This window comes from Rhamphochromis longiceps, linkage group LG11 (genome assembly GCF_057381845.1).
Source record: "Rhamphochromis longiceps isolate RC_006_pf linkage group LG11, R_longiceps_female_GT1.1, whole genome shotgun sequence".
Taxonomy (NCBI): Eukaryota; Metazoa; Chordata; class Actinopteri; order Cichliformes; family Cichlidae; genus Rhamphochromis; species Rhamphochromis longiceps.
The window spans coordinates 36,149,263-36,165,180 of record NC_140567.1 but is presented as its reverse complement, the minus strand read 5'-3'; the positions used below and the strand labels follow the sequence as shown (position 1 = coordinate 36,165,180).

The following is a 15,918-nucleotide window of genomic DNA, read 5'->3' as shown; positions in this document are numbered from 1 at the left end:
GACTGATGCAAGCCAGATCCTTTTATTTAGCAAAACTGTGATTAATAGTTAAATATTATTGTTGAGGGGCACAGACAGGACTCCGCACGCACGCACGCACACATTAAAAAAAAAAATAATAATTTTTTAAAAAAAAGTTGCCTCAACAAAAGGGCACCCATCAGGAAAGGGGCGGGTGCTCAAGCCCCTCTAGCCCCCCCCCCTCCTGCACGTGCCTGGTCTGGAGCCTTGATCTCCTCCATACCTGCTTCATGCCCAGGAGGACGGGGCTATAACTCTCCCCACACCCTCTAGCAGAGCATTACATGAAGGAACCTTTTAAATACAAGCGTGCTCACGCTCACAGGTGTACACACAGGTGCTCACACAAACAAACTACACCCTTTTTGGCTGCTACTTCAAAGCTCACTGCGCTGTCGATCTTACGTGCTGCACAATAATATTTAATATTCAGTGTTATATTCACATAGATCATCAAGATGATGTTGTTTATTATATTGCTCTTTTTCTTTGCTTGTTCTCTCTTTTTTCTTTCTCAACAGGTGATTGATATATGTATTTTGTGTCTGATTTTGCCCTTTATCATCGTCCCTCTGCCCCGCTCTTTTTCTTTCCCCCTTTCTTTCTCCCTTTTCCTTTTCCCCAGTCAAGTCTGTCCCGTGTTCAGCAAATGAAAATAAAATAAACAATAAAAGCAAAGGTGACTCAAATAGACCAATATGGCATGGCTGGGATGGTCCATTTGGTAAAGTAAATCCGTTGGGCATCTTTCTTTGCCTTTAGACAATAATTCTGATGGCAAAAGAACCAAACGGGACAGGCAAAAAAAAAAAAAAAAGGAGCCAATGTCCCCCCCAAAAAACCCAAACCCTTGAATAAATATAAAGAAATTAAGAGGTAACTTTTACACACCACAACACTAAGTTACACACTTAACATGAAAGGTAAATTTAACTCATTTCGAAAGTAAAGATAACCTATACATTATCATTTTCCCTTTCATAAAGTATTATATATGTAAATCCTAAATGTTCTTTTCTACATTCTTCATATGTATATGATGTCTATATATGCTTATATTATCTATCTATCTATCTATCTATCTATCTATAATTTCATGCTCAATGAGCTGGTAGGCTGATTTCTCTGTTAACTGTTATTTTAAAAACAAAAAGACAAACAAATCATAGGTTTACATTTTAAAATTTTTAATTTTCCCTAGGCTATATAAAATAAAATCCAAGTTACAATGAGCAAACAGAAAGCACTGTGAGGGATTCATGAAAACCATAAACATGTACATGTCTGTCTGAAAGTAAAAGCACAAATTCTCTGTTAGAACCAATTGCCCAGCTACACAACGTTTACTGAAAATATTGTACAAAAACTCCAAAAGTTGCTTCGTAGGAAGGCATTAGAAGCCTATTAACTGGTTATCAAAGTGATGACTTCCTCCATTCAACGCCGCCTCCTGTCTGGACTTCTGCTGCGCCTCCGTCCACCAGCCCTAAAACAAAACACACATTAAATCAAAAAGGGAAATCTTAAAATTAATTAATTAATAAATAAATTCAAAAATCAGAGTTTCACTTAAATAACTACATATAACTCAATATGGGTGGTAACATAAAAAAAATATATTTATTGTTGTAATTTATTTATTACCCTATTAAGCTGTGTTTTATGTTTTACCTGCTTTAACATTAACTACAGCATAAATACAGTATATTTATAGTAACTTGTGGAATAGCTGTGACAGTGACTTAAAAAGGTGTAGTTTATTTTTCTTGTTTAAAAACAAACTAGAGTATTAGAAAAATATATTAATCAAGAATGAAGAGAGCAATATTAATAATAATACAGAAAGTCTTGGTTGTTTCGCGTGGATTATCGAATTATTACGAATTATTATTGTGAAATTTAATTTACTTACTTATCTAAGATGGAAAGTTTGTTTGTTCGTTTTGTTTTACTCTTTTGTAAATGAGCTGCTTCCTAAATGATCTTTTGTTAAAAGGGTTGGCATTATAAGCATTTGCTCCAGTCAGTACCTTTTTGATTAGCTTTATCTCGTGCTTTCTTTCTTTGTGGTAGATCTTTATTCTGTATTCATTGAGAGATTTGAATTCTAATCAAATAAATAAATAAATGAAGAGAAACCTTTCAGTAACAATGTAACGAGAAAATGTAACATCTATATTGTCATTACTGCAAATATGAATGCAAAGACTAAGTGCTGGGTAGAAAGAGGAAAATTCATCACCAATTACATAATAAAATTCTACTTAAATATTACATGTGTTATAGTCAGCCATTATAAAGATTTTTTTTAACGTAATTTGACTTTTGTGGGTTTTTTTCTTTTTTAATTATTGAGTCCCTTCATTTCTTGGTTTTGTTTTTTTAACTTTATTGAACCACTGTGTTTTGGATATTGTTTTCTATGTTTGTTTGTTTTTAAAACAATTCGACTTTACGCTACTTATTTCTGAGCTGTGTTTAATGTTTTGTCATCTGTCACAGAGACATTTAAACTAAATTATATCTTATCTACAAAACTTGAGTAGTCATGTCATCAGTAGTGGCTGCATGGTAAGAGGGGAAAAAAATGATCACTTATGATGACAAAATCCTACTGAAATGAATGTACAGAGTACGTTTCTGTAGATTTTTCAAACACTGGAGCTTGTTTCTGCTCCAAGATGGATGAAGACACCACCCTCACCTTCTCTTGTTCTTGGGAGGCCCTCTGACAAAACACCAGTCTACACTGATAGGCTGGCCCATCATGTCCTGACCGTTGAGCCCTTCCATGGCTGCTTGAGCCTCTTTGTACGTCTCATACTCAACCAGTGCATAACCCTGGGGACAGAAGACTGTGTGAATTATTGCATATTTATGTACACAGTAAAATCAAATACTTCAGTTATTGGTAGAACACATTCTGACTTTGTTGTACAACAATCTGTTTTTGCTTCAAACCGCCTTTAAGGAAAACTTTACACGTTCTCCATTCTTAGCTGACAAGAGGTTGGGGTAGAATTCCCTTTGGTCCTACTTTACATCAAAAACAATGCTGCCACCGTGTGGTAGAAAAGAGGATGTGTTTCTATATTTAAAAAGAACAGTTTTAATTTGCACTTCTTTGCCCTAATCTAGTTCCCCATCGTTAGACCTGACTGTGCCCCCAATAAATTTTATTTCAGGATGCCTTACTGAAGGATGTCTGCATCCCTGAAATACAACTGGAAAAGAGAGAAGAGGTATGCATCCTCTGCACAAGTGTTTTTCCCACATGGAATAAGTGTTATACACAGCTGAAATACAATGACAATGGTGGGATGAGGACTCTACAAATAGCTGTTCCTTTGCATTCATGCAGTTGTTTCAGTTTGGCTGCATAAACAATCTTTCTCTATTTTACCATTTGCGTGGAATATAAACAAACAAATGTGTAATATCTGTATATTCCTGGTTTGAATTTGGTTAAGTTAACCCAACTATAAAAAAGTGTCACAAGCCACTGTTAAACTGACTTATGAGATGATAAAAAAAACAAAAACAAACGGCACACAACAACAAAACACTAAAAGGACAATGAAATGTGCTTTTAGTAAAAATTTGTTGTGTGTAAAATTTCCAGTTTGATCCATATCACATGTTAAAAATGAGAACAATCTGATCAGAAAACCAGCAAGCAGGTTACCAATAATTTCATTTTCACACAGACAGAGGAGATGGGATTGTTAGACCAAAACATAATCCTTTACACACATTAAGGACATCTGCAGTATTAAAAATCTTTGGATTTAGGGTTTTGTTTCGCAATAATTAGACCAGAGAAATGTTGGTTACTTTTTTGGTAACTAACTTGACACTGGCACTTCTCTTTGTATGAAATCAGTTAAAGTGTGACTCAGTGGATGGTCATGGCTCTGGCTTCTGAGTTTATTCTTCATGGATGGCATCGTGGTGTCATCGTTAAGAGTCAAACAAACATGTTATGCAGCCAGGTGTTGTGTATGCAGGTGGAAGGCAACAGTGATCTGTCTGGGCTCAAACCACCTTTACCCCAGAATGAAGCAATGTTTTCAACAAGCCATTTTTTTTTCTCCACTCAAACAGAAATGGATGTAAAAACCAGTCAAACAAAACAAAAAGAGCCAATTTAACAGTAGCATTGTTTGGGGTGTACAATCAACCTGTCTGAAAGATCTACGGAACAACCGCACGCCTCCCATTCCTCAAAGTGTAGCTGCAAACCACACTGAGGTTCAACTCCAAGTAGCGGGCTAGAATCAGGTATCACCAGACGGCAACCCTGTACTAGCCAGGGTTATCAGCTCACGCACGCGCACACACACACAAAAACCCAAACAATAATAGCATGTGGTTCTTGTTGTTGTATTTTTTTTACCTTAAGGTAACCTGTTCTGCGATCGAGGTTGAGATGGAGGTTTTTGATTTCTCCAAACTCTGAAAACTTATCATGGATGTCCTCCTCTGTGGCCTCCTCGTGTACACCCGTCACAAAGAGGATCCAGCCCTCCACAGCTGCAGCAAGGAAAGGAATCAGCATGTGATGAATCAAGTCACCTCTGTCAGTGCGCCCCAGGGCAGCTGTGGCTACAATGTAGCTTGCCATCACCAGTGTTTGAATGTGTGTGTGAATGGGTGGATGACTGAGTAAAGTGCTGTACAAATACAGGACATTTACCAAGTAGCACTTTCAAGTGTATCAACTTAAAAAAGACAAAAAACAAACAAACACTGTATTTGAGTCATAAATAAAAAAAATTCTACTTGTTGATAGTGTGATGCCAAAGGTGCTACATTGCAATAAAGCATTTAATGTAAAATAAAAAGTTTTGCTTTGATATTAAGTCAATAAATAACAGTAGTGACACTTTTTTGGAAGCAAGTTTGCTTTTTTGTAAATCTGAATGGATTTCAATGGTACCAGCGTAATCCTTCTTCTTTTGCTGTTGATTAACTCTGAGATTTCTATTCACACATGTAGCTTGGACTTTATACTATTGACCAAACTTATCATTACAGGTATTGTCTTTTAGAAAAGTAACAAATTACTTTACTAATTACAAGTTACTTGATCATTTTACTTTTGCATTACTCTGTAACACAGCCTGTGGTGCTGTAGTGAAAGGTTTATAAATTGATAATCATGAGAAATTGCACCACACAATTGTAACGAGGACAAACACACAAATTATTTTGTGCTTAAGTATTAAGACAATTACAATTAAGAACATGTATTTAAATATGTTCTAACATGTTCTACCCAGCAGTGATTATCACATTAACAGCAAATGATGTAAGACTACCCAGAAAACCAGTGGTACTTTCTGCTATATCACCGCAAAGCCACAGGCTGCCGTTTCAAGTTCGTGACATAATCCTTTGTTAAACTGTTTCTTTACTTACATCTCTGAGGGCCTGGCTCATCCCCATCTTGCTCCACAGTATCATAGTCCTCTTTGGTTCTGGACCGGGCTCCCTCCTCTGGAAATGTCGACAAAGAAACACTTACTGTACTGCATAGCTAAAGTAAGAGAGGCTATGTAAACTATCGCCATCACACAGGGGTCACTCACCTGAACCGAAGCCTCGTCCTTTCCGCTTCTTGGCTTTCTCTTTCAGCTTGTGGATGCTCTCTAATGAATGAAAGATGAACAAGTCAGAGCCAGCGCACGCTGCTGCAATGTTCGCTTCATTACAAGTTTAACAACGAACAAAATTCGCCAATTTAATTCAACTGACTGGGAATATGTTTAACATGCCCGCTCCCCCCAGTTCGATCCGCAAAAACAATTACCCGTTAGCTGCACTAACCGCGAACTAGCGTGTTAGCAGCTGCTAACAACACTCACAATGAGAGTTAAGTCACCGGCCAAGTAAATTTCCCCTTCGAAATGAAACAGGTGAATTTTAAACATCTCTATGTCCGTAGCCTCGCTAACTTTTACGGAGCGACTGAATAGATCAACTATACGGCGCTAACTCGCGTTAGCATGTTAGCATTTATCGGGCCTGCCACCACGCAGTCTAGCTTTTGTTCCGTTTACGAACATAGCGGCTGCGATTCGGACCTCAATAATTACACATCATTTGAACGCGGGGACAGTAAAGTATTTGCCACTAACAGTGAACATAATAGTGTTACCATCACCATCCTCATCCATAGGAAAGTCCTCGCCTCCCGCTTCATGAAGATCCAGCACGTCCGCCATGATGTCTCTGTGTGTATGCGTCTGACCAACGTAACGTACGTACGCAAAAAGCGCTGAGAGGCAGGCGGAAGTTGCCAGTTTGTATAAAATAAAAGTCAATATATTAAAATACACAGAATAACTAAATAAAGATGAAAATAATTATAAATTTAAAAAAAAAAACTATCATTTTTATCACAGAAAGTAAAAAGGCTCAAATAAATTTACACAAACAGGCACATTTAGGTTTATAATGGTGTAGTTTTAAGATACCTGCACTTACAGCCCTGTGCAACTTGTCATTTCTCCATATTTTGTTTGGAAAAAAAACAAAAACTGGTGCAGTGGTTTATTGAAACATGTGCAAACATACATGGAAATACAGTACACACACAAAAACAAGTTTATACAACTAACAAGCTTGAAAGGTAGTATTTGGTGTAACCACCTTTATTTAGTTGAACTCTCTTAGGCACCTTTCTTGTCATTTGTGTAAATAGTCTTCAGGAAAAGTTCTCCAGGCTTCTTAATTTCTTGGAACCACCAGAGCCCCAAAGACTCGAATACAACTGCAGCAATGTGCTGTGAGGCAATGAGCAAAAATTGCAGTGATAGTAGAAGAAACCTGATTCATCTACGAGGACCCCACCCGACTCCACTCACTTCCATTGCAAGTGGAGTGTATGATTTATCTAGAATAAACCTATAACACTGCAGCTAATATTTCAGCACACGTGGTAAATAATATTAAATACTTTAAAGGTGCGTGTTTTGGAATAACTTTACAAAGCCATTTTTGTCCATATAATTTTGAATGTGATCATCAGTATCTCATTATTTTTTTTACTTAATTTCTTTGAGAACTGTAGGTAATAATTACATATAGTCTGTACATGTAAAACAAAAATGATGTTTTTAAAAAAAAAAATCAAATACTTTGATTTTAGCAAGGCAAACAATGGGACATGACATAGACACACTTTACATATATCATAGGGTTTTCTTGCCATTTCCAATGATTTGTTGCTGAGTACATTAGGATTTTGTAGAAAACTTTGTATTTAGTGTTAAATTGTCTTCTTTTAGATTCTGGTGAGACGATTAGAAACATTCACTCACTTGCCGTCTGTAATCTGAAGACTTGTTAAACACGTCACATTTGAGGGAAAACATTGTTGTTTATTTGTGCTCACATCCTGAATTTAAACATTTCCTGTGTTTATTACACTGTCATCTAATTGTGCTTACAATCCATAGTGAGACAGTGTGCCTGAGGTTTTTGACTCACATCTTCAAAAATCCATGCTCATTCAGTCTCTATGACAGAGATGCTGTGATTTCCGATAACACATCCCATTATCTCTCAGTTACTCTTATGCTTTGGCATAAGTATACACAGACTCATTTTCAATTGCTATTCTAATTTCACTGTATGACCTGGAGACAGGAGATGAATGTGTGTCTTTAATTTTAATAATTTTGTCTGCTTATATTACACTTACTGGTGTGAACTGGCTCTAATATGACTTCTGCATCATATGTAATCTTACCCAGTTTACAGGGAATAGCTGTTCCCTGTCATAAATTACAACATAAGATGTGACAGTCTGCTGCTGAAGATAAGGCGAAGGTGAAAAGAGCAGCATTGTTCTTTATCTTGGTCCATATTTTAGGCTTTTTTTGTTGTTGTTGTTGTTGTTGTTGGTTTTTTTTTGAGGATTTATGTGTTGAGTTTGTTGAATTTTACTTTTAGGAACTAGGAATATCTTTGTTTGAGTTTTGGTTTTTGTAAAAAACAAAAACAAAAAAAACGTTACAAGACCAACAGGGGGCAGTCATGGATCCACTCGCGCTTTTGACCCACGTGTTTGAAACTCATATAAAAGCTGTTCATGTTGGTTTTCTGGTGTCATTATGGTAAACTGAAAGCTATTCTTACTGTGAACTGAAATCAAGTGTTGGTAGAGAAATGACTTCAAGCAATGTGTAATCTGGTTAAAGGGTAAAAGCAAAATAGTAGAACGATTAAAGTAGTTCTGATAAACATCTTTAGTAAATGGACTGACACTTATATAGTGCGTTTCTATTCTCGCACAGCACTCAAAGCACTTTATACAACAAGCCTCATTCATTCACTCATATGAGCACTTTTTTCTATGCTTTCATGTATCTTGCCCAAGGATAGTTGACATGCAGACTGGAACGACTAGAGATCAAACTGCCAATCACCAAATCAGTAGGTGACCTGGTCTACGTCCGGAGCTACAGCCACCCTTCAAAGCCCCATAGTAAGCATATATTGTATTTAAAAGAAAGTGTGGTAGTCCCTTTAACCTGCACTGGCTCTAAGGGCCAGCGGGGAGCAACTCCTTTTGGATATGATTTAGGGCATTTGAGTCTTTATAGCTAGTCCAGTGTAGTACTCAGAGTGGAATCAAAGCATTTGTAAGATCTGCCAGATGGTGGATTCGTTTAAGTACACTAATGTGAATATTGTGTAGAACAGGGGTGTCAAACATGTGCTCCGCAGGCTTACCAAAGGGTCCGGTCTGGCCTGTTGGACGGCTTTGCAAAGTGTGAAAATTGCTGAAAAGAAAGCATAATTTCACTGTGATCCATAAGTTTTAATGTACATGTAATGACATTAAATTGAGTGTGAAAAATAGACATTGTTGCAAAAAAAGTCCCACTTAAGATCAAATCTTTTTTTCTTTTTTTTTTAAATAAATGCATACTTAAGTGATGGCTACCTCCAGTCTCAAACACAAACCAAGGCTATGACAGGTTCAAAGTTTTTAGGCCTCCTAAACTTAAACCTGAACTGAACTTCTAGACCTCTGATGCTGAGCTTGTGCAACCTACCTCTGTATTAACATTAACCTCCTAAGACCTGAACTCTTCCACAGCATGCATTTTTAATTTCTCTTTGATATTTGGGCATATTGGGGCCTGATGAATGTAAAAACAAAGAATTACCAGATTTCTTTTTACACAGCTTTTGTTTCTAAGAAAAATGAGAGCCACAAATTAGGATACTTGTTTAAAATTTCGATAGAACAGTTGCAGTATAATGTAGAGGAAAATTGAGTATTTGGGTATAAATGACCGTAAATGTGATTTCCACATATGTGGATGCCAGGTCCCAGGAGGTTAAAGGCAAATCCTCTGTGCGATAAGCTGCATTTGTTCAGTTCCAGTTGTCCAGATCACCACGTATTTTGACTTCAGCTGACTTTGTTGCAGTTTCTCACAGTGCAAATGTGGTTTGAAAGAAAAAAATAACACCCAAAGCATCTTGGGCGCTACAACACATCAGACTTAACACAAGCAAACATCACAAAGACAGTTTTTACATGATACAGATATGAAAGTTTCTTTGTAATCACTTTATTATGCTCAAAGGAGTGCAGTGCAATATCAGGAGGTACAAAGCCAGGCAGATATGCAGGTTGCCATAGTGACACTACAGACACAGTATGTCCAACCTTGCGTGCTGCTGTAACAATAAAGGGTGAAAAAGGGAGCACAATGGATTTAAAGAAAAAGATAAGACTTCACAAATAATTTTAACAGTCCAAAGATTTATTCAGCGAGATTAAAGGAGCCGTATTTTTTCCCTTTCTCTTGTGCAGGTGTTGCTACATATCCCCATCTTGATTCTTTTGATGTGACTTACCTGGTTTTTGACTGGTCTGCAGAGATGTGTGCCTTCTTGTGAGTATAACAGAGTGAAATGACACTCACCATATGTGTTGGTCAGACTGCCACAAACTGATCTGAAAAGCCCAGTGTATGGTCGCTTTCCAAAAATATGTTACTTAAAAATAGAAAAATGTTAAGCAGTTTCATGTAAGAATGTATACTTTCTACCAAAATGAACCCACAAGTTACATGACAGTTTCTACCCAAAACCACACACTGTATATCAATTATCACATCTAATTGACATAATGCTTCCCTAGTTGCTTACCCTAACCCTAACCATTAAAAATAAATGCCTAACCCTCATCCTAAACCTAACCATAGCCTAATTGTAACTCTGACACTAAAACCACATTTTGAGTCTCAAAAATGCCGTCAATCTTGTGAGGACAGTCACTTTTGTCCTCACAAGTGACTGTTGCTCCTCACAAGTATAGACACATTTAATTTTTCTGTCCCCACAAAGGTGTCTAAACAGGTACAAACACACACACACACACACCTGATAATTAGCGACACACATCAACTAATGACTCAAAGCTCAGCAGACAGCTGTTGGGCACAGCGCTTTGTGTTGACATCCGCCTGTCAGTCAAAGCTCCAGAGCCCAAATAACAAACTGTAAGTCCCAATGAAAATTAAACAATTAAGTTATTAAAAAAATTAACCCTTTTATATTTGCCATTTAGGTGAATTTGAAGTCTAAAATGTCTAAAATTACCGGGCTATAAGCATGTCTGTTCCTGCTGTAAAGTTGAGTCTGTGGACACTGGGTAGCTCCTGGAGTGGGCATTTGAAGAATTACAGTTTTTAGCACTTTGATGATGTTTCATTTTTCCGCCACGCAGGTTGCTGCATGTTTATTTTTATGTTTGTTCATTTGAGTATCTTGATTTCTGGAAAAATGACATTGCTGCTGCATTTTTCATGGTGTTTGAGCACTGCAAGTTCCATATATTTCCAGTTACAAAAGACAGATATCACTACAGATGGTACCTTTTTTAAATCGGCTAACTCACAGCAAAAGAATTAAGATGGATAAATAGCACAGGGATAAACATACGTATTTGATTTTGTTAGTGATAAAATGTGAAAAAAAGTGAAATGTCTGAGCTTAATGTTGATTCAACACTTTTAGGCATCATCTGATGATGCTGCATGGGGTCCCAGGTTTAGTAGACAGATGTGACTAACTTCATCTCACCAATGAAGTTAGTCAGGTCTCGTATTCATAGATAATCAAAACTGCATATTTTTATATTGTCGGTAATATATAGTTTAATGTTGATTATTGAAAAAAGAAAAATACAACTTCAAATGTTCACAAAGACTGACAGGATAAGGTTATTCTTTAAAAGGTTTTCTTTAACTTACCTTTACATTACCTTGGCCTTGGCCTCCAGTACTACTATGAGGAACCTTGGGGTCATTTTTGGCCAGGATGTTTTCATAACCGTGCACATTTAACAAATTTGTAATACCTTTTTCCTTCTTTTGTCTGTGTAATATTGATAAAATTAGTAACATCTGCCTCAGGGTAATCCTGAAAAACAAGTGCATGCATTTGTTACTTGGAGGCCGGACTATTCTACAACACCTCATTATCAGGTTGTTTGAAAAGCCCCCTGAGAAGCCTGTAGTGTTAGGATGCCTGGGTCGTTGACCCAGAGGTTTGAGTTTATTATATTATTTATCATTTCTAGTCTTTGGTTTCTTTGTCTGTGTTTTGTCTTATGGTTTACGTCTCGGTTCCCTCTGTTGCAGTGCCTGCGTGTGAGTCTGTGTCTTTAGTTCAGTCTGTGTTGTTTCCTGTTTTATTTTGAAGGTCCATGTCTGATGTTAATGTATCTGGTTTTGCTTCCCCTGTTTCGTTAGGCCTGATTTGCCCCAGCTGTGTTTCCCTCCTGTTACCCATTCCCTGATTGCTCCCTCTGTGTATTTAAGCCCTGTGTTTGTGGTGCGATCTACCGGTTTCCATGCTGTGTGTTCTTTCTGCTTGCCTGAGTTTATTTGGAGTCTCAGTTTTGTTACCTTTTTTGAGTTCAGCATTAAAGCTGTTTTGAGTTTACATTGTGCCTCCGAGCGTCTGCACTTTGGGTCCCCCATTCCTGCCTGCACACAGCCTGCACGTAACATGTAGTTGATCTAAAATGCTGCAGTGAAGGTATAAACAAGGAGTTGAAACACAAAATGTCCCGAATGATCAGGCTCTTTCTATTTTCAGATCAGGCTTCAAACTTTCCTTTTTGATGACCCTGCACCATTTTCTTAGTTATGCTACTACTGCTGGGATACTTCCATTGATGTACTGGGCAGTTCTGTCAGTCTCCACAGGTTTAAATGGCACTATTGCATGTCATTAACATCTGTCTACTCCCTTGTTGTTTGTATTCTGTCCCTTCTGCCATCCCTGTCAATGGACAGTTAACTGCTGGTTCTGTTGGACATGTCTTCCTGTTAAAATAAAAGTTCTTTATCCCCACTGTTACCAAGCTCTTGTTAACCAGGACTGATAGGTGCAAGAACACCAAGGACAAAGGTGTGTCCCCCGCTCCTCTGCTTGCAGAGTTTCTCTTCTGTTTCTGTTCCTTTGTATGTCTCTAGACAAAGATGGTATTGCTTGTATGGTTAAAGTAAACATACTGACTGTCTTTTTCTTCTGTTTTCATGTTTTTCTTATTTTCATTTGCTGTGATTCTGTGCAGTGTGCTTCCATTTTTATGTAATCTCTCCTAGATTCAGTACTGCCTCACTGACTCCCCCCCCCCCCCCCCACACACACACACACATAGTAAGATGTATATTTCCACTGATTACAACAGAGTTCATATGATCTAAATGGTTGAAGATCAAATATCCACCATAATATATGATAATCAGTTTATAAGTGAAACAAAATTTCCAATCAACATTTCAGCATCTACATTTCAAATTTTCTTTTACATAATTAATGTGTGAATTACTGTAAATTCCCCTTTTAAATGAAAGAACTGGCCCCTGCATTTACCAGCATTACACTGGTCTCTACAATGATAGGTTCTCACTATAAGAAAAAACACCGTTTGAAAGGTGTGGCGTGGGTGTGGTCTCTGGCCAGCTGCAGAGGAGGGGTGATGCAGTGAGCTCCCGGGGCGGCGCAGGGGTAGGGTGAACAGGTGTGCTAGGATCTGACAGTGATTGTGTCTCTTTATATGTTGGCAGTGACAGTCGGAGGGGGGAAGCGGACGTGACAGCAGAGACAGAGCGGGAGTGTCTGTGTCCCAGTAAACAAACCACAGTATTAAATAAAAGTTCTGCTGTCATCATATTCGCTCCAGCGTATGTTTCTTGGGTCCCACGTTACAAAAGGTTTATCATATAATCCTGATAGTTGTTGGATTACCATTATACTATAATTTTATAGACCTTTTTGTAAACCCCATAAATCATTGTAAAATGAATGAACGTAATCTAGATCTTTATTTATATATTTAAAAAAACCCCTGCATTTTTCACCCTGTTGTCAGATTTCTTGACATCATCGCTGTAGTCTGAACTTATTATTTCTCTCTTTCTTGTGACTCGTATTTTTAAAGTAATTTCTCACAATCAGCAGGTCCAGCATCCAGCCTCTGGTTGAGAGACTGAATATTCTTTAGCACACAGGCCAAAGCACTGCAGTGCTGCAGGATCGGGTCAAAGCTCTGGTTCAACACACTGGAGAACCTTCAGCAGGTGATGTACTAGACTCCACCTAAACTGAGGTGTGTTGCTACCTAAACTAAGGCCATTTTATCTACAGAAATAACAGTATTTCCTAATCCACTCAGAGAACGCCATTATTAACAGGTTTGAAAGCCAGTCAATTCGAGTCAATTTGCTATTTAAAATTTTTTAAATAATCCTTTAACCCTCATCTGTGGATTCAGTGACCAATCCTTAGAGCCGTAATTAAATTAAAAAGGCACTCATCTGTTCAAGCACAGCAACCTTTAGGTTTAGAGAAAAAATTCTCCTCCACAAGCATGTAAAGAGGTAGCAGATGTTTTTATTTTTCATGTCGACAGTTTTAGATTGAAATACATACCAAAAATGTTTTCATTAATATGTTCACAACAAGCTTCCGAAGCAATGCACTGTAAAGATGTGCTGCAATAATGATTTTTAACACTTAAGGCAGTTTGTTATTGAAATACTACAGTTTATGATAAAAAGGCAATTCTAATAAGTTTAAGTGAACAACATTTTGTGTGCTTTCTCTTTGTAATCATCTCACATCAAAACAGAAAGGAAGGAAAAATACATCACCTTCCACACGCCCTCCATTTATGGGCCTGGACTCAATCCTTATACAAAAGACATTTAAATATAGATATCATTCTGAAACAAAATAGAATATAAACTCTTGACAATAGCAAAGAAAAAGGCTGATATCCTTTCCATCTTCCCAGTAGCATTGGTATTTTGCATGCTACGAATGAGTTTTATTGCAAACAGTACAGTATGGGTCCCAGTTATAATAAAAATTAAGCTTGTGATCCAAACTTATGCCATTTCTAAATTGGGATAAAGGTTTACACAACCTCCTTTTATTCTAATAGGTCTGCTGCACACAATAGTAAGGCATCAGAGTGCTTCGCTTTCTATGGAGGAGACTGGAGGACTTTACTTTTTTTAAAATGCAGTGTCTCAAAAGAAAATCTGCGTGCCCTGAAAAAACGTACAGACATGACTTAGTCCTGCAGCTTGTGTCACACAGCAATGAGGGAGACAATGATTTGTTGTCCTTTTAAACAACAAACAACAAAATCACTAGTCTTCCATGCTGCTGTGGACTTCCACATCCATACAGTTAAGGGATTCACCTCTTTCACCCATCACGCAGCTTCTTTCTTTAACTTCAAATACAATAATTTTCGTTCCTGATGCAAAAAGCATCAGTTAAATAATCACAGGGTTAAGCAGCTAAGTACATCTGAATGAAACACAGTTAACACTGTTGGGTTCTTCTAGTCTTGATGTGTCACTGCCAAGTTTTGGGTCATACTCAAGGTGGCCTCCTTGAGCTAACATACAATCCAAATCTTCCTGTGAAGACAGGCGCGGGCTGAAGGAGCTTTCAGGGAAACCACCTTCAACCCAAAGTTTCCTCAGTTGAAGGCCGGAGCTTCACAGCAGAACTGGCTGTGCTTGGCGGCCTTCTCCTTGTGCTCACAGAGATTAAATGATTCAGTTGGCAGCCTGTCAAGAAACCATCTGTAAAAGTGCTTGAAACCAGTATCAAAAGAAACACGGTTAAAAAAAAAAAATAGACAAATTGTGTGGGTTATTATTTCAATTACTGCAGTTATCTCTGTGTGACCGTTATCTTTCATCTGCCATTTTTCGTATTTGAAAGCAGGAATCACAAAGCCTTCATCTTACATCTCTGCTGGCTTGAATACAGAATTTCATTCCTTTTTGACTCTAACTTGTATTATTAAGTACAATTTTACTCCTGCAGTTTCTCTCTCTTTAAATATGGAACTAGCGGAGGGTTAAGTGTTTGCGAGCGTGATGTTCTGGAGAAAGGACGAGGCTAAAAGGATGGACGAAGGCACAGAGGTTTGAGGCAGCGCCCGGGGTCACCGTCAGGGTTATCTGCCTGGTACAAACTATGTGATCCAAGGCTCAGCGCGGCTCCTGACCACCCTGCAAGCTGAAACAGAGAGAAAACACCCTCTAACCAGCTGTCGCGTGGTGTTCATATGTACCAACATCAACATGAATAAACTCAGCTGTCCATCAGCAATGTGACTGCAAGAAATGAATGGCATTTCAGAACGTAAGGACTCCTCTGAAATGATATGAATAGATTTGAAACATTTAGCACAACAATTGGAAAAAAAATCCCTTCTGATTAAAAGCAGCTTCACAACAGAGTACTGTAAAATGCTGCAGTGTGAAGGAGAGCAGCAGTGTGCCTGGTAATTGCTTTAAGTCTATTTTTAAGGAAAAAATTTCAAATCTC

General features: G+C 37.8%; 1 protein-coding gene across 2 annotated transcripts; it reads right to left on the bottom strand.

Moving 5' to 3' along the window:
• Positions 1–1,191: 1,191 nt before the first annotated feature.
• On the bottom strand, positions 1,192–6,285 carry rbm8a (RNA binding motif protein 8A). Of its 2 annotated transcripts, none has more exons than XM_085423848.1 (6): positions 6,188–6,285; positions 5,613–5,672; positions 5,443–5,520; positions 4,418–4,554; positions 2,726–2,862; positions 1,192–1,507 (listed from the first exon to the last, which is right to left on the bottom strand). In XM_085423848.1, exons 1-6 carry the CDS (start codon positions 6,246–6,248, stop codon positions 1,459–1,461), a joined length of 522 nt encoding a protein of 173 aa, XP_085279974.1. In that variant the 5' UTR covers positions 6,249–6,285; the 3' UTR covers positions 1,192–1,458. The 2 variants fall into 2 exon arrangements, with proteins under 2 accessions (XP_085279974.1, XP_085279973.1); XM_085423847.1 differs by having other exon boundaries at positions 6,182–6,284.
• Positions 6,286–15,918: the final 9,633 nt, after the last annotated feature.

Excerpts from the sequence above, each read along its gene's own strand:
- rbm8a (XM_085423847.1), bottom strand. The coding sequence starts at position 6,248 with ATGGCGGACGTGCTGGATCTTCATGAAGCGGGAGGCGAGGACTTTCCT. Across the intron at positions 5,521-5,612 it reads AGGACGAGGCTTCGGTTCAG|AGGAGGGAGCCCGGTCCAGA; the intron begins GTGAGTGACCCC and ends CGACATTTCCAG. Across the intron at positions 4,555-5,442 it reads TGAGCCAGGCCCTCAGAGAT|CTGTGGAGGGCTGGATCCTC; the intron begins GTAAGTAAAGAA and ends TCCTTGCTGCAG.